This window comes from Danaus plexippus, chromosome 4 (assembly GCF_018135715.1).
Source record: "Danaus plexippus chromosome 4, MEX_DaPlex, whole genome shotgun sequence".
Taxonomy (NCBI): Eukaryota; Metazoa; Arthropoda; class Insecta; order Lepidoptera; family Nymphalidae; genus Danaus; species Danaus plexippus.
In genome coordinates this window covers 8,825,392-8,842,969 of record NC_083538.1, presented here as the reverse complement: position 1 = coordinate 8,842,969, position 17,578 = coordinate 8,825,392, and the positions used below count along the sequence as shown (strand labels likewise).

Genomic DNA, 17,578 nt, shown 5'->3' with positions numbered 1-17,578 from the left:
AAGTTACGAAGTAGAAATAGATTCAATAAATTATAATAAGAGGCAATGATCTATTAAAACAAATTTGAAGAAAATAATTTAGTTAATTTATATCTAACTTTATGCAACGAGCGATTTCATATCTTATGTCAACCTATAACCTTTAATAACTAGAATCTAAATATGAGTCTTTTGATGCACATAAGTGAATAGTTCAAGACAAATATAATTTCTGACATTGACAGCGGACAATAAACATTAATTACCTACGTTATTTAATATTTATTTCTTTGTTTTCTTTTTTAATTTTGTAACATCAAACATTTGATATTTCAAAATAATGCCAGATATAATGAACCACGAAGTTTCAGACGTCGATTTATCGAAGGCTAGTATAATTAACAGATGGTTTAGGCTCCTAAAAATGCTGTCTTTATAAACATTTTCTAACTATAAATGTTATTCTTCTTCTGCTACTATATAGATAGCTGCACTACAGCAGAAACGTACACTGGCCTTTGTGAACCACTTTGTTATTACGACGGTACAATTTCTCAATAACTTCTCAAAAAAATGTGAACAACGTTTAATGCAATTTGAGAGAAAAATTGAAAAAATTAACGCAACGATGGTGCTATTAGAGGCTAAGGTAACAAATCATTTTAAATGCAATGTTCTTAGACTTACACATGCCCTTTTGCCTTTATCCATAAAATATTTTTTTTAGTTCGTACATATATATGCATATATTTTTTAAATTTATACTGTTAATGTGACTAATCCAAAAATTACTCTTTGATCCAGCTGTCCTCGATTCCAGAACTGAATAATATCACTGGAGACGAAACAAGAATTAATGTCAAAGAAGAGGAATTAAAACCTAAAGAATCCAACGAAGTGATCGAAGAATCCAAAAATGAATCAGACCAGAAAGATAAAACGACCACTGTAGAAAATGGTAATACGGAGGGAACGGCAGGAGAACATGTAGAGAAGATTAAAAAGGAATATGAACGATTTGTAAAAATGGTACAAGTGGGAGTTCCCACGGAGGCTGTGAAATTAAAAATCTCTCTAGAGGGACTTGATCCCTCAGAGTTGGACAGAATATTATATAAATAAATATACCCTATACAGACATGTAACTTGTTGAACTTATATATATTTTTGTGCGAGACAATATTCAAATATTCATAGTGCAAACAAGCTGCTTATTTTGCTAATAAATAATATCTTTGAATCTAGTTTTTATTGCCATTGTGTTTTCTTTACTATCAAATTATAATTTCCCATAAAAAGAAATTTTATCATCTGTACCATGGACCAGCCCAACAAACCAATGAAGGCAAATATGTTGAATTTTCCCCCACTTTATATCAATCACATAAATCATTGTTGTCTATTTAATATTGGGCTGACGACCCAAGGCTATGTCAGTTTGAGGCGATATGAACTAGGATTGTACTATTTTAGAGTCACTACTATTTGTCCCCTTTAAGGACTAAACTAACTTTTCAAATCTTTTCCTTTGTGTTCTGAGCAAAGACAAGCAAGGACTAAATGATACAATATGTTAGTTGTTATTCTTATTTATTACATGTTTAGAACTGAATCATCTGTCCCTTTCTCTTCTTGTCTCCTCCGAGTTCGAAGTGCTTGCAACGCTTCAAGGCCACCTGTGATCGAACCTTGCAGTCAGCACACTCAAGACGGAGTACAATCTTTTTGGTGGTTTTCGCCTGAAAATATTTATCTGTTAGTAATCCGTAATGAATCGAAGTTAACTTGTTAAGTAAAACTAGATCACGAAATTACTTAGAAGTTTACTATTTAACATATAGCCGTTATGAAGTTACTTTTAAATTTGAATTGAAATGAAATTGTTTTCGAAGTTTACTAAACTTTACACAAAACAATAAAATTTTTTGAATCGTCTCATTAAACATATTCTTCTGATGTTAAGAATCTAAAAAATTTAAAGCGTGTTCCCGGTCTTAGGTTATGTTAGTGTTGATGATAACTTGCCTTCTTTTGAGAGATGGGTTTGGACTGACCACCGTAACCCTGTTGTTTGCGGTCATAACGTCTCCTACCCTGAGCGGCGTGCCTTTCCTTGGATTTTTTGTATTGTGAAACTTTGTGTACTTTGTGGACCTTGCATTTCTTGCAGTAAGTCCTACGTTGTTTTGGTACGTTCACCTGAAATTTATCGACACAAAATTTGAAATACAGTTATCACTCGAGGGTTCATTACACTGTAAATAAGTTTCACTGCGTATTTTGTAAAAATGCAAGAGATTTTTAAAGATTATAATGGATAAATATAAAATAAACACACCATTTTGGTTTAGTCTGATTCGACCAGCCAAACGTCAAACAGAAAGAAGGATATTTTGGTACTAGCTTATGACATTGACAATCCGAAATAAAAAAGTTAAGATTTGATCACATTCCAGGCTTTAAAAAAATATATTTTTACTTTTTAGACTAAAATGTTTTATTTTAATTTACAATTTATAATATCTTTATATTATTGGACGCTTTAATGTCCCTTTAAAATAATATATTGCTTAGATAACCATTACTTCTAAATTATGTTATCTGTAAAATTTCTTCCGCAATTTAGACTTTAATTTTGGCGGGAAATGTAACTTGTTATCTTCTGACAGCTATTTATTTATAAGCAATTTCTGAGTTCTGTGACCTAACTCTCGAAGTTTATTTTATTCTTCAGCATTTTTTTAAAAAGATTATCAGTATTAATATTTATATTGGATAACAACTTATATTTCACAAGATGAAGTTTGCTATACCTGAAATATCATGGCATAACAGAGATCCAGTTTTAAGTGTAGACATTCAGCCCAAAACAAATGCAAGTGAACCACTGCGGTTAGCTACCGGGGGCACAGATTCTCATGTTGTGGTAAATATATGAATCAGATTTGTCATATTTAACTCCAGCACTTGTTTATTTTTTTAATGTGCTTATAGATATGGTATTTATCAAAAACAATAACCGGTTCAGTGAAATTAGAAGTCGCTACTGATCTCACCAGGCATCAAAAAGCCGTTAATGTAGTGAGATGGTCGCCCAATGGTGTCTACTTAGCATCTGGAGATGATGAATCTATCATATTTATATGGAAGCAAAAGACTGAGGAGCCAATAGCACCACCCTTAGAGGGAGAGGAGCAGTATAAAGAGACTTGGGTTATACATAAAGTAAGTAATGTATTTCTTTTAATTTGAAGTTAAGGATCTGTAAATATAATTATTAATACAATTTTTTAGACTTTAAGGGGTCACATGGAGGATGTTCTGGACATCAGTTGGAGTAGTTCATCACTACATTTGGCATCCGGCTCAGTAGACAACAAGCTGATTGTCTGGGATGTGGCGAGAGCTCGATCTAGTGGTATTGTCTCTGATCATAAAGGCTTTGTCCAGGGAGTAGCATGGGACCCTCAAGGACAGCTGATAGCCACAGCTAGCTCGGATAGGTATTTATATTTGCTAGACAGATCATCAGATTTGTACTTTGTATTTTAAATAAACTTATAAACTATAATGTAACTAATCTCATTATGTGAAAAGAATTGATAATTTCACGTGTCAGATGTGTGGTGCAGAGTCATGTTAAATAACAAAATATATTTTCAGAGTTTTCCGAACATTTGATGTGGGGACTAAGAAAGTGTTGTCTCGTAGCAGTAAGGCTATTCTACCGTTCCCTAAGGAGCATACCCTACATGAAGTGAAGGTCCGCCTCTACCATGACGACACTCTACAGACGTACTACAGGAGATTACATTTCAGTCCCGATGGAATGTTCATTGCTGGTAACATTCTCTTTTTTTAATGTTGGCAAAGACTGACTTGAATGAACCCATGCTACAAGGATGCCACATACATATTTTGTATGTTTCAGTGCCGGCCGGAAGAATAGAACCAGAACAAGGCAAACTGGACATTAAACCAATGAATGCTGTTTACATTTACACTAGACACTCTCTCAAAACGTAAGTCCAGGTTACGCTCGGGCACTCTGTTAAGATACAAACTGAAATGAAATGCAAAAATATAAATAAAGATTAAATGCCTTCCCAATGATTTTTTCCCACACTTTCAACCAATAACAAAATAATCCTAAATTGATATAAAAATAGCCTTAGTTATTTCCGACAATTCAATAACACTCGTTCATATGAAAGTCTTCCAAAATTTCCCAATACCTTCTGGCCTGTAACGTTAAAGCACTGTTGTCTACATTCAGTCCTGCGTGTGTGGTTCCGTGTGGAGAGCCGGCGCTGGTGTGCCGCTGGTCGCCCGTGCGTCGTGCGGCGCGGACTTCGCCCCCCGCGCCGTCTGCTTTGCAGCACGCCCCTCGGCTTCTGCTGGCGGTGGCCACGCGGAGATCGCTGCTGTTGTACGACACGCACCAGAAAGCGCCCGTCGCGCTCATCTCAAACATACACTACACCAGGTACACAGGTACCTCGCCATCACGGCCGGGAGTATACTGTGATATTAATAAGAAAAATAAAAATAGACTACTTTTACGTCTGTAGTAAACAAGTCTCTTATCCGTAGTGCCAACAACATCTGCAGAAGGTTTTATGCGATAAGTCTAACAAAACTGTTAGATAAATTAAAAATTCGACAGATACCAAATATTTTCTATGATGAAGGAACTCTTCTTATCATCATGTTCCTTGTCTCTTTATATTGATGATCATACCCCCGCTTCAGGATCACAGACCTTTCGTGGTCTTCCGACGGCCTGACCCTAGTGGCCTCCAGCACTGACGGTTTCTGCTCCGTCGTCAGTTTCACCGAGGAAGAGCTGGGCGAGGCGCTCACCACCGCGGACGCCGTTAGTGCAGGTACAACCTTCACAGACCTTTACTGGATATAATATGACACTGTGGAGGCACATCACTATTGTTTGGAATAAAATACTTCGATATATCCACAGAGCCGATGGAAACGGAGGAACAGAAACATAACCAAGAAACTCCTAAACAGAGACACGCTGAGGCGAAACCCATAGAAGTCAAGCGGAGGCCGTCCTCGAACAACACCAAAATAGACGCCTTCATTAAGTTTAAAACTCCCGAAGATAAGTCTCCGAAGAAGAAGAAGATCGAAAACATTCAGCAGAAGACGCCCGTCAAGATGGACGTCCTCATGGAGACCGCGCTGCCATCCTGGTCTGACAACTCCAGCAACGACCTCATCAGACCCAAGGACACGGAGACCGCGACCCTCGGCGACGAAAATGACGTCACCGTCATAGAGGACAGCGAGGACATCCAGCTGGTCTACGAGGAGACCAAGGACGGCCAGTCGCCCAAGACGGAACCCTCGGAGGAAAAACCTGCTCCCAAGACGATGTCTCCCAAACAATGCGGCACGGCCGACAGCAACTTCCTAATGAAGGCAAAGATCACCGACATCAGGGAGCCGGCGCCGCTCACCGCCGTGCCGAGTCCCAAGGCACCGCGGAGAGTCAGCTTCGTGACGCTGTCGAGTCCTAAGAGCACGAAAAAAAATAAACTTTGCATAACAGAGAGGACAAATTTTTTATTATATATAAATAGATACATTATAATTATGTTTTTTTTAAATTCCATCATGTAATTGGTATTACAGTATTGTTGGAGCCCCTGCGACTGTTATCTCCACACGGTCTCCATCGACGGATCGAACTGAACGTTGATAACGTCAATGATTGCCTAGCACCAGTCTGACACTCTGTGTTAGGAAATAAATTATACACGATCAGCTGGTGCCAGGCGAGCGTCTTCGACTTGACCTGATCTAAGGCCAGTTGTAATGCAACATGCGATAGGTGGACGGAAAGAGTTGAGGTCTCACAATCACTTAATAAAAGCTGCTGGCTGGGCTAGAGCTAAGATCACTTGGAAAATTCACGAATCCTCGGATATATGTAGGAAACATGTTTATTTACTAAATTATAAGAATTAAGTCACAATAATAGGTGTTTCAGTTGACAGTTAAGAGAACCGTAAACCATTAGTAGCGTTTCGTTCGACTTGAGAGGAGCTGGGGGCAGAAATAAAAGCAAGGTATAAAAAGTAAACATTTTAATAAATATTTACAATTCAATGTAGCTTTATCACATTTCAAGTAATGAAAACTTAATCTTTATACAAGGAGTCCGGAAGTGTTCCGGGCCGCGAGCTCACCGGAAACTCATTATTTACAAAGTTACAATGTATTCAATATTTCCATATAATTTATTCTCTCATTCGATACCTGTGATACATTTTTGGTCAATAGAATATTTCAGAAGTAATAATTTTATTTTATCATCATGTATATAAACTATAAGTCCGCGCTACGTCCACGATTCTTTCCAACTTATAACCGACGAGACTTAAAGGCCTAGCGTCAAAACGTATAACGTACCTACCTAGGGGGGCTACGGGCGCGCTCCCTCGGCAAGGAGAGGTCTCCCCTGGACCGGCGCCTCATTTGATTTCAATTCAATTATAACATCCAGTATCAAGCTGTAGCAGGAGCCGCGCCGTCACTCCAGCGAGACTCGCTAATTCGTTTATTGCTTCCGAGCGATCTCTGAGGGGTGACGTTCATTTGAAGAGACGAGCTCTCGTTTGGGCGCCTCGCTGCCGGCGCGTGTGGGCGTCCACAGCGCCTTCAGATAAACATAGACATCCAGAGACTCGGTGAACAGTATGTGACAAAGCACATGAAAAACGAAGTACTCCGACGAGTACAAGAGTTCCGACGTTCCTTTCAAAGATTCGATTCCTTTTTGTTTCGCATCACTCGTCGGGAAAGATTTGAATATTGTAAACGGGGACCGCGTCGGGCTCAGGCGGCGACGGGTCCGGGGATATCGGTCCGTTGTGGGCCCGTTATCGATAGAGTCGGGCGAAGTCTCGCAGCAGACGAGTCATCTCCTTGCACTTCTCGGCCCTGGAACGAGACACTCATCAGTGAACCGACTCTTGGATATTCGAAACTTTGATCTCGTTCCTTACCTGAGCGCGTACTGATGGAATTGCGCACACTGAATGTCCGTGGGCGCGGGAGGTCGGCGCGGCAAACGCAGCAAACTAGATCGGAGCCAGTCGCTCTCCGCGGCCCCGGTGGGGGCGCGCTGCCACGACAGCAGCTGCAGCAGCACCTCCGCCACGTCCCCAAGCATGTAGGCGTGCAGGTGGAGCGCCGAAGCCTCCAACAGCGCGTACGTCAACGACTCGCCCAGAGCACTCACCGCGCTCACCGCCGCCGCTGAAACGATACCCTTTAACCGTCACGAGGACCCACCAGCAGTGAGACTGGCGGTGGTCCCCAAACACTCACCTTGCACGGGGCTCCTCTCCGCTTCGCCCTTGTTTCTGGCCGCGTTGGCCGTGCGCACCACCTCCAGAAGGAACTTCATGACGGTGCCATTCGCGTCGCGGTGGTCGAGGGAGCAGGCCGCGGACGCCAGTTGCAGCACGCCCACGAGCGCGCCGCCCTCGCCTCCTCCTCCGCCGCCCCACCAGCGCTGCCGGGCAGCGTTGCAGATATCTGTGGATAAGTCCACGAACGGTTTTTGACGAGCTTCCGAAGCGGACGAAAATATGTAAGATATAACAAGAGTCCTCACCGAACGCAGAGTCGGAACAGATCGTCCACTGTGTCCGGGTTGTCCTTGAGCCCGCCGGGCGCCGTGAGGAGGGTGACTGCCCGGGGTAGCAGGTCGTGCAAGAGGCGGGTGAGGGAGGCGGAGGTGGCCGGGCCGTCGTCCGCCAGCGTGTCCGTAATGACGGCCGCCAGGTACAGCAGGCACGAGTGGGGACACCTCGCGTACAGCACGGGCAGAGCCCTCGCCAGCTCGTCCAGCATCTCCACCGCATGCTTCCCGGTACATCGAACCATGAACCGCACGCAGCGACACGAACGCTCCATGACGCGCCACTCCGTCACGTATCTGAAATGGCGACGAGTTATATACATATACAGCGGGGCGTCTTGGTTACTCTCTAATCGACCGCACCTCCGACACCATACTCACTTGTTCATGATCCTGTGCACGACGGGCCAGGCTTCCTTGAAGGCGGGCAGACAGGGATGCGGCTCGGAGGGCGGCGTGGCCACGTCTACGTCCCGGAACAGCGCCGCCAGTCGGTCCAGCCACAGCATGGGTCGGCGGTGGTTCCCTTTCGGACTTCCGTCGAGGGAGCCTCCAGCAGGCGGACGAGGCCGGCCAGCTGGACGGCCGTGGCTTCGCTCATGGCTTCCGCAAGTCGATACGGCGGCAGGCGGCCGACCGCTGCGGCCAGGGCGCGCAGTAGTAGCGTGGCGGCGGCGGGCGGCGGGAGCTGCAGCTCGTCGGCCCGACGCACGGCCGTCAGCAGCTGACCGCAGTGCTGGGCGGCGTCGGAGCGACACGCACGGCATATGCTCTGCAGAGCGGCGGCGGCGGCGGGGGCCAGGGCGGGCCGGGGCAGGGCGCGTAGCAGAGCGTCCAGACACGCGGGCAGACAGGCGGGGTGTCGCTGGACCCACTCGCACAGCTCGCCCAGCAGCGCCAGACAAGTGCGGCGGACCGCTTCGTGCGCGCTATCCGGCATCGACAAGATCGCCTCCACTACCTTCGGTACATACTCGTACTCTCGCTATGAATGGGACTATTGTGAATGTTCCATCATAAATGAAAATTCGTATTCATCAAACATTTTGGGACTTATTCATTAAATGACATTACAGGTCCACCTCCGGGTCCCATGCGACCTCTGGTACTCACGGTAGTATATTTTTCCCAACAGCCTGCATTATGAAGAGTGCAGCCTCGGTCTGTTCCCAGGGCAGGTCGGCCTGAAGCACTCCGAACATCTTTCTGAACACTGAGCTAGAGCCCACTATAAATACTACGTCTTTGATCAACTCGAACACTTTCACTCGGAATTCCTGAAACAGTGACATATATTTATAAGGGAATTTGAAAAAAAGGAATTGGTTTAATCTTTTACTTACATCAAAACTCATCCCCTTCTTGTGGCAACTGTGTGAGATCAGGTTCATACTGACAGTGTCTCGCTAAAGCCTCAATGAGCCTCTCGATATGAGGTTTGAAGACATCTGTGAAGGGTTGGTAGTTTTTGTCATAGATCTCCTCCGCTAAACAAATCCAGAGATTGAATGTGATCTCCGCTACCTGTTGATGAGGGTCCAGATTACAGTTGTAGTCAATGTAAAGGTAAGTTTAAGTTTAGCTAGAAATAATGACTCAATAAGAGATGACAGCCTTTCTCAAAATACTTGGAGTGTCTTAGTCAATGGTAACGCTATTGTAAGATGCATTCTCTCTGTTTTTATAAATGGTAATGCTTGTATACGATCTATAAAACACTTCAAGTGAAAAGTTCCGGAAGCATTTAAGACTGAACTGGTTCATGATGAAATACCTAACAACAGTATCACATAACATTTTGGAATAATACTTCTTTGGTAATATGACAACACACTTACTTCGTAGTCATGATGGCCAACACAGGTCAGAGCTAGCTCCAAAGCCCTCATAGCATAGTGTGGAGTGCCATTGTACGTATTGATAATTATAACATGTAAGAATGTCTCCGCCAGCTCCGTAAACATTCTGGCATAGTTAGCTGCCTTTTCCTCTTCCTCCTGAGCTACGGCCATATGATAACTTTCCTCTAGGGAGGCCACACTATCAAATAACAATTTTGTAACATCATCATCACAAGTACTGTTTTCTAAACAATGCAGTATAGCACACACACAGTCCGACGCTGCATCATGTAAAATGTTTATAGAATTGTGGTCTTTTAACACTTGTAAGCTGAAGCCTATGACTGCATTCTGCGGCACTTCTTGGATGTTCATGGCTCCCGCTTGTATCCAGGATGTCATACACTTCACTATTTTTAATGCCACATGAGAACTTTGGGAATTATTAATACACTCTTTAAGAAAAAATGATACTATTTGTGAATTTGCTCGCAGCTCTTGTTTGATTTCTTCCCGTCTGTTCTCACCAAGTTTCAGACTGGACGAGTCGGTTTCCTGAGGTAGGACTGTCAATACTTCTAATAATGCAAATCATTTTTACTTGAGAACAGTTTAATAAGATCATGGACACAATTTTGCCAAGATGTAAGTTGCAGCGCCAAGTCAGCCAGGGCTAGGGACAGTTGAGTGAGGATAGCAGGAGTGACGTCCGAGGATATGCCTTCCAAATGACTGATGAGAGAATCCCTCAGGGAAATCTGAGCCTCCTGTGGCAGCTCTGACAGACTGTGTTGTACTTTTGATCTCATCGTCTGCGCCGCAAAATAACATGATTTTACGTCTTTTTTCTGCTGCAACAGTTGATCTGCTATTTTCCATGAGTGTATCTGCAACGAAAAAACGTGGGTTAAATTTAGGCAATTTGTCAAATGAACAGTTATGAGGCTTGTAAGTTTTAATATTTGTTTAATATATAAAAAACATAAAATACATACTAACCGATTTTTGAACGTCTCCCAACCAAAGTGAAGCCTTTTCTTTTTCTGATGTATTAGGGTTATCATACAAGGCACTGATGGCCTGATAAATAGTTTCCATTGAAGGCGAATCCATAGTTAAAAATTGCAAATTTCTCAGACTCCTGTCAAAATATACGAATGAAAGCCCAACATATTCTACTCCAAATTAATATCAATACAAAATATAATAAAGTGAAAACTGAGAGGAATCAAACAACGTCAAACGACAAACGAACGAATTATTTTTTTAATAATTTTTACACAGATAAAAAATATATTGCTGAAAAACTTGAAACAATTGTGATTAAGTAAAAGTATATTCACCTTTAAAAATATAAAAAACAACGTTTTCGGAATCTAGTAAATACTTTATTTAAATATATTCAAAATTCAAAATATTTTAAGTTATTTAAAATTTTAAACTAGTCAGATCTTTTGCGAAATGTGTGTCTTATCTTACTATGAGATGCACCTTAAAATTTTTTTCAAAGCTCTCGCTGCGGGTTTGTCAAGCGACCTCAGTGTTATGGTATTGAACCCGGTTTTTTGGACACGTGTTCCGTTTTCCGGCATTGAACTTGAAATAGGTGGTCTTATCTTTTTTTATAAAAATTACCCCATATAACTGGGTTATCGAACAAAAAACCTCGACTTGATCTGATATTCAGTTGATGAAATCATCTATGTAGATGAATGTCCTAAGTGGCCAGTCTAGCGTTCAGCTCGCTTGGCTCACTGCACTCAATTAAATCCATTAAAATTAACTGAACCACCTTGTAGTATCTAAAACATTTTTATTACATTCGTCAAACTTTGAAAAAATTTCTGACATCGTACAGTTATTATGATATTTAACATACTAAATTTATATAACCAGCCTAATAATTTGACTATACCTATAATTCAACTTATGGGCAGATATAACAAGATAACTATTGTCTTATAAACTTGCGGGTCTATATCAGGCTTTATAACAACAAAACATTCAAATTTAATTATTTTAAGTGCTTAGTAAGATTTTATAAATAATCACCATTTTAGTAATCGTAATTTTAGCATTTTTGGAACCATAGGTTATTATTAAATATTTTAAGGACTAAGGCATACATATATTTAATATTTATGTTCTATAAGAAGCTAAATTTTGTTATAATTGTAGTAGTTGCATATAAAAAAGCTCTTAATTTTTCCTTTTTTACTATATTTTTACTCTACAGAACGTAAGTCACTGTCAATATAAGGTGAAGGTTTTATTAGGGAAGTCAATCGATTCAAAGATAAAAAATTAATGAGAAATCAGTCAAATACAAATGTTGCTCACGACCGCGTCAATTATTCGAGGTGTTTCTGCATTAGCGAAACAATCGTCAAGTAGAGCGGTACACACCACTCTTTACGCTATGGCTCCTATTAAGGTAAATATGTAACTTAGGGCTCGAAAACATTATATAATAGGCAAACTAACATTTAAAACATACAGGTCGGTGACAAACTGCCGTCGGTAGATCTGTTTGAAGATTCGCCGGCGAACAAAGTGAATATTTGTGATCTAACGTCGGGTAAGAAGGTTGTTTTGTTCGCGGTGCCCGGCGCCTTCACGCCGGGATGTTCTAAAACGCATTTGCCAGGATACGTGCAGAATGCGGAGAAACTTAAGTCAGAGGGGGTGTCGGAGATCGTCTGCGTATCGGTGAACGATCCCTACGTCATGGCAGCCTGGGGGGCCCAACATAACACAAAAGGAAAGGTACGTCGTTAGTCCGTTCTTAAACTTGTTAAAAATTATCCTTTTTAATTTGGCAATTTAAATTTGTCTCAAAACATGATATAAAATAATTCTAATATTTAAAAAAAACAATGTTACGATACACAAAGTTATAGATTTATTTTATACATATATTTCAATAACATTCATTATTGATAAGATTTGTTTCCAACCCCAAGTATTGCTGACCTTTAACTTGCTTGCATGTTTGATAATATCTTTACATAAATTATAAGACCTTTGTTACATTTGAATTGAAGTCAATATATATGAAATCAATTTACTTTAATCATTTTATTGCTATATTTCCCTTTCTTGTCACCAGGTTCGCATGCTAGCTGACCCAAGCGGTAACTTTGTCAAAGCCCTTGACCTCGGAACAAATCTTCCACCGCTGGGAGGTTTACGTTCCAAAAGGTTCTCTATGGTCGTTGATGACAGCAAGGTGGAAGAGCTGAATGTGGAACCTGATGGAACTGGTCTATCCTGCTCCCTCGCCGATAAGATCAAAGTGAAGAAATAATCATACCTATTATTAGAAGTAACGTCCCAATCAGACAATCATCGCATCCTTAACACAATGCCTTATATAGTTGTGGCAGCACCCCTTGTGATATGAGTGTATATATTATATGCCTTTAAACTATTATATATTTTGTTGTTTCATTTACAATCTATTATTCCTACATAAATAATTATATTAAATATTTTAGGTGTAAGCGACATGTTTATGACAGGATGAGGTTTTTTTATACTGTGGCATCTGTTATTGGTTTTGAGGGAGGACTTTAACTGGAAAATAGTAATTTTATATTTTGAAAACAATTCTGTAATTTAATTAGCTGTTCAATAATCAAGCAGTATTATATGAATTCTCATTCATATTAAAGTTTCCACTTCATTGGCTGTCTGATAAACTTTCAATAGTTAATGACATTGCACAATCCATTATTTCCTGATGTGACAGTGACAATGCAATCTATTTTTCTGAGTCAGTGATGGTGAACAGCCTTGAACAAAGATGGTGGTGAGTTCTGTTCCTGTATAGATTGTGTTTGCATGACATGTGTCCTGAGGGATTGTTTGTCATGATGCGAATAGTCACGTTTTATTATCACACTGCTCGCCAATGTCAAGTATTCAAAACCCACACCTTCGGTTTCCTCCCCCGGAAGCTTGCGTTTTGGAATAGACTTCCTGCAGGTGTTTGAGATCTCTGACGTGTTCGTAAGTTTATTTACGCTAGTGACTTTAAATTAAAGCTACGCGTAGTTTCATATTCAAGTTTTATGTCGTCAAGTATATTATGGCTTACATAATATGTTTATTACGTTGCGAGTTACGTTCACTAACAATGAGTGGACTAAATACGATGGGCCCGTCGCTATAACTACTTCTGTTATAAGGTTAATCCAGCCCTTTTTTGAAAAATCTAAGAAGCTATGAATTTAGTTGTCCAAGTGTAACTCGGTGTGAGAAGGTTGACCTTGGCTGGCTTCGATGTACATTATGGCGGATGGAAAATAACAGGCCACGCTTGGTGACGCAAAATTATGTCCTTGTTAGAGGTGTAACTGGTTAATACTAGGATATAACTGGATTCGTTATATTGAAAGCAGACCTATATATTTAATTAAATCTTCCACTGCCTTCTCTTTTGAAACATTACCGGAGATCCATCGATCTTTCTTATAACTATCGCTCAATACACTCCGAAGAATATCGAGTACATGTAAGGTGTTCCCACTGCGCCGGAACTTTTCAGTTATTTCATCACAAGTTGAGAATTTAGTTAGATTATGAGCATTTGACACGTTCCATGAGGACACTACGTTTTTCGTTGGAAGATACTTGGACCCTCGCAGGTGACGTTACTAAAATAATTAAACAACTTAAATAGTTTCTTGCATCGCGGCTTACTGAAATAATGGTGAAATACCTAAACGTATGCTTAAAATATAACAGATAGGGCAAGCAGGAACAATTTCCGGAAATTGCAAGAGAGTCCCGAATATTAGTAACTTTTCTTTGCCTCTTGCCACAGGTATATTGCAACCAGGTATTATCTGTAAGCGCTTTTTAAGTTTTTAACGCCCCAGATAAATTCTAGTCATTCGCCATGTTAGAATTGCTATCGGTCTCCTTAATAATATTTATGGACTTTGATTTGGTCATAACTTGATAAAAGTATCAAGTTATGACCAAATCAAAGTCCATGGGTCTTTAAAAGTAAAGATTAGAGAACTCTTCTGAGGAAACTATGAACCTATCGTAAATTAAATTCTTTTTGTAGTCTTTCTTGAATTCATATTTTTTTTACACTAGGATGATGTATATTTCCCTTACTCTTAATATTTCGAAATTAATTTAATTATTTCCCAAAGTCTAGGAGCAGAGGCTTGCTCTAGCAAAAAATACGTAATGAATTTCTTACAACATGTTTGTTTTCTGTCGACTTCGGTATAAACAGTAAGATTATTTAATTACAATTCTTTGTACCATTAGAGTTTAGACAAAATATTTCAAAGAAAACTAAGGACTAGACACAAAATAACACATTTTTAATAGTATTTTTTTTATATAAGTTCGTTGATCTGTATTTGATTAGACATTTTTCATTACTTTAACATCAAAATCCGGTGTTGATTTAATAAATTTCCTTTAAACAACAAAAATTCACAAGTTATCGAGAATAGATGATATGTAATGTTTCAACAGAAAATACAGAGCCGGTATGTCCTTCACAATATTGATTAAAAGCCTTTTCTGTTTCATTACATATTAATGATATAAATACCGTTTGAAACTCCGTCTTGCTGAATCATGAAGACAACAAACATGTTCGTTACTTTCTCTGTATTCTTTGAAACCTCGACTGTGTTTATGGTCTATGGTATGGTATGGTATGGTGTATGGACTGTGTTTATGGTCCTGCTGCTCCTGAATTGATCGTACGTGTTGATATAACCTACTGAAGATGATTTAGAAAATATAATCTATTCTTTTTCTTGTGTAAGATTACACTTCAATGTTATACGAGGCTTTTACTTGAAAGAAGCTTTATTATTTCCATTAATATACCTCGATTATTATTTGAGGTAATATTTAACATAAGAATTCTTTGGCACGATTGCTAATGTCTTTTTTTTGTATCTGATGCCTTTGTAAAAAATATCTTTAAAACAAACAAACATATTAAAATCTTTAAAGTGTAATTGAATTCGGACAGAATTAGGCACACACAAAATAGTAAGCGATTGCCTGCCACAAAAATAACAAAAGATTAGAACAAACTACAAATTTTTGGTTTAACGGTAGATCTACAAAGCCAGGAAGTATTACCTTCTAATAGATTGGGGAACAAGTTGATATTTCTCATAAATTTATTTCTCTATATATAATTTATTTGATAGGTATATTTAGTTAATAATTTTTAAAATGAAAAAAACAAATCTTCTCTCATGTATTTCGAAACAAAGTTATTGTGAATAGTTCTGTTAGCAATAAATATCCATTGATTAGCTTAAAATTAAATAAGAATATCTATAATTTTCAAGGGTAAACATTTAAATAAAACTATGATTACGGCAAATGATATTTTAATGCGAGATTTTTCTTTTAACTAGGTACTGTTGCTAGTTTTTGTTATTCCAGTGTATATTAACAAGCCACAGATACAATCAAGTTTCTATACACCATCTTTTTGTAAAGGAATAATAGTTACTCTTAATTGGTCTCAAGAATTGGCTCACTCTTTGTGTGGTTTATATATTCAATATTGTTTCAATGGAAGGTGGAAACCTTGGATAAAGTATTGCTTATTCCATCAGAAATTCCTTTCACATGCGGTGACAATATGGCAGGTTGTCTTCCCACTGTGAGTAGCTTAAGATGGTTTTTTGGATATCGGCAAGGCACGGGCAGGTTGCTGAGGTTTAACAACGCAAAGGTGTTGGGCCCTCTGATACAGATACTTGCCAGCGGTCGTAGAATGACTAGGGCGGTGTGAGTTTACTAATTTATTTTTTCAATGTTTCTGTAATAACAAAACTTCGTTACTTCCTTTTTATTATTTTAAAACTTTCAAGTTATGATATAGATATATCAATCTATAAAAATATATAGTCGTTGAACTTGAACAGGGAATCTTATAGATGTTTCGATGTTTAATCCTCAAAATTAATTTAGAACAATCTCTTTAAAAATATAATAGTATTTTTCTTATCAAGCATAGTTTTATTAAATCTTGGCATGCAAAACGACCTTAATAAAAATATGACCTTAACGAAATGAAGTTATCAGAATTGTTATTGAGGTGAGCACACGAAAAAAGTTTGACATCGAATGTATAATTAAAGTAATATAAACGATCACGATCGCTGAACACGGAATTGTTGATCGCATTAAATAAAAAGAATTATATCAGTAAGAAAAATATTGACTTTTGCTATCACAGATATTGATGTAAAACAAAAAAACCTTTTGGAGTCTTTTATTTTCACTTTTTAAATCAGGCCGAATGTGATACTACGTGCAGCGGACGCAAATCTATATATATAAAAGAAAGTCGTGTTAGTTACTCCACTTATAACTCAAGAACGGCTGAACCGATTTAGCTGAAAATTGGCAGGGAGGTAGTTTAGAGCCAGGAGAAGGACATAGGATACTTTTTATTCCGTTCGACAGCATTCCCGTGTGACTTGACATGAAACGTCAGTCACTATAAAACGTGGTATAATTACAAAAAAGAAATATATACTATAAAATAAAGTCCCCCGCGCTGTCTGTCTGTCTGTTCGCGATAAACTGAAAAAATACTGCATCAATTATTTTACAGTTTTGCAGTTTTCACCACTCGATAGCGTGATTCTCGAGGAAGGTTTTAGTATATAATTTGTTAAGTTTTTGTATCTATTTGTATGTACATTAACGATATTTGTTGATGCACGAGACACTTCGCTGGATCGTACTCTTCGATTATCGTTGGATCGTGATAGGCATCACGTTTAAAAACAAACAGAAACGCCCGAAGATAAACAGGTCCGCATGGGTAACGACCATATACGGCATAGACATTTAAGAAATGCTTCACAAAATAATTGTAGTGGAACGCAAAAAACTAATTCATGGTCCAGTGAAGAATAATCTGCGATGCATTACAATTTTTCAAAATAATTCGAAAGGCGCTCCGTTGATTTGACCAATATTGCTTTGCTAATGGCAAGATGAAGATAGACGAGATAGTTTGGCCACCACAGCCTATAAAGTCGCTCCTTGAAGGAAGTCACCCGAAACATTCTGA

At 39.2% G+C, this 17,578-nt stretch overlaps 3 protein-coding genes, 1 long non-coding RNA gene and 1 pseudogene across 4 annotated transcripts; 3 read left to right on the top strand and 2 right to left on the bottom strand.

Annotated features, from left to right (window-relative positions):
* Positions 1-194: 194 nt before the first annotated feature.
* Positions 195-1,219, top strand: LOC133319821 (WASH complex subunit 3-like). The gene is made up of 3 exons (XM_061525609.1): positions 195-367; positions 464-628; positions 784-1,219. Exons 1-3 carry the CDS (start codon positions 320-322, stop codon positions 1,099-1,101), a joined length of 531 nt encoding a protein of 176 aa, XP_061381593.1. The 5' UTR covers positions 195-319; the 3' UTR covers positions 1,102-1,219.
* Positions 1,220-1,552: 333 nt separating this feature from the next.
* On the bottom strand, positions 1,553-2,500 carry LOC133319754 (uncharacterized). Its single transcript, XR_009753268.1, has 2 exons — positions 2,318-2,500; positions 1,553-2,178 (listed from the first exon to the last, which is right to left on the bottom strand). It is a non-coding gene; the product is annotated as an uncharacterized LOC133319754 (long non-coding RNA).
* Positions 2,501-2,636: 136 nt separating this feature from the next.
* Positions 2,637-5,732, top strand: LOC116768307 (chromatin assembly factor 1 subunit B). Its single transcript, XM_032658992.2, has 9 exons — positions 2,637-2,905; positions 2,974-3,204; positions 3,274-3,482; positions 3,643-3,821; positions 3,911-4,001; positions 4,256-4,465; positions 4,732-4,865; positions 4,958-5,542; positions 5,635-5,732. Exons 1-9 carry the CDS (start codon positions 2,777-2,779, stop codon positions 5,730-5,732), a joined length of 1,866 nt encoding a protein of 621 aa, XP_032514883.2. The 5' UTR covers positions 2,637-2,776.
* Positions 5,733-6,074: 342 nt separating this feature from the next.
* Positions 6,075-10,745, bottom strand: LOC133319722 (transportin-3-like; annotated as a pseudogene).
* A 995-nt stretch (positions 10,746-11,740) lies between these two features.
* LOC133319720 (peroxiredoxin-5, mitochondrial-like) lies at positions 11,741-12,929 on the top strand. Its single transcript, XM_061524980.1, has 3 exons — positions 11,741-11,926; positions 11,992-12,258; positions 12,602-12,929. The coding sequence occupies exons 1-3, from the start codon at positions 11,822-11,824 to the stop codon at positions 12,797-12,799; spliced, it is 570 nt and encodes a 189-aa protein (XP_061380964.1). The 5' UTR covers positions 11,741-11,821; the 3' UTR covers positions 12,800-12,929.
* The last annotated feature ends 4,649 nt before the right edge of the window (positions 12,930-17,578 follow it).

What these genes read in the sequence shown, in the direction of transcription:
- LOC133319720 (XM_061524980.1), top strand. Translation starts at nt 11,822, where the DNA reads ATGTTGCTCACGACCGCGTCAATTATTCGAGGTGTTTCTGCATTAGCG. An exon ending in ACGCTATGGCTCCTATTAAG is followed by an intron (nt 11,927 to 11,991) that starts GTAAATATGTAA and finishes TAAAACATACAG; the next exon opens with GTCGGTGACAAACTGCCGTC. An exon ending in AACATAACACAAAAGGAAAG is followed by an intron (nt 12,259 to 12,601) that starts GTACGTCGTTAG and finishes TCTTGTCACCAG; the next exon opens with GTTCGCATGCTAGCTGACCC.
- LOC133319821 (XM_061525609.1), top strand. Translation starts at nt 320, where the DNA reads ATGCCAGATATAATGAACCACGAAGTTTCAGACGTCGATTTATCGAAG. An exon ending in CAGACGTCGATTTATCGAAG is followed by an intron (nt 368 to 463) that starts GCTAGTATAATT and finishes GCTACTATATAG; the next exon opens with ATAGCTGCACTACAGCAGAA. An exon ending in TGGTGCTATTAGAGGCTAAG is followed by an intron (nt 629 to 783) that starts GTAACAAATCAT and finishes TCTTTGATCCAG; the next exon opens with CTGTCCTCGATTCCAGAACT.
- LOC116768307 (XM_032658992.2), top strand. Translation starts at nt 2,777, where the DNA reads ATGAAGTTTGCTATACCTGAAATATCATGGCATAACAGAGATCCAGTT. An exon ending in GCCACAGCTAGCTCGGATAG is followed by an intron (nt 3,483 to 3,642) that starts GTATTTATATTT and finishes ATATATTTTCAG; the next exon opens with AGTTTTCCGAACATTTGATG. An exon ending in TCAAACATACACTACACCAG is followed by an intron (nt 4,466 to 4,731) that starts GTACACAGGTAC and finishes CCCCCGCTTCAG; the next exon opens with GATCACAGACCTTTCGTGGT.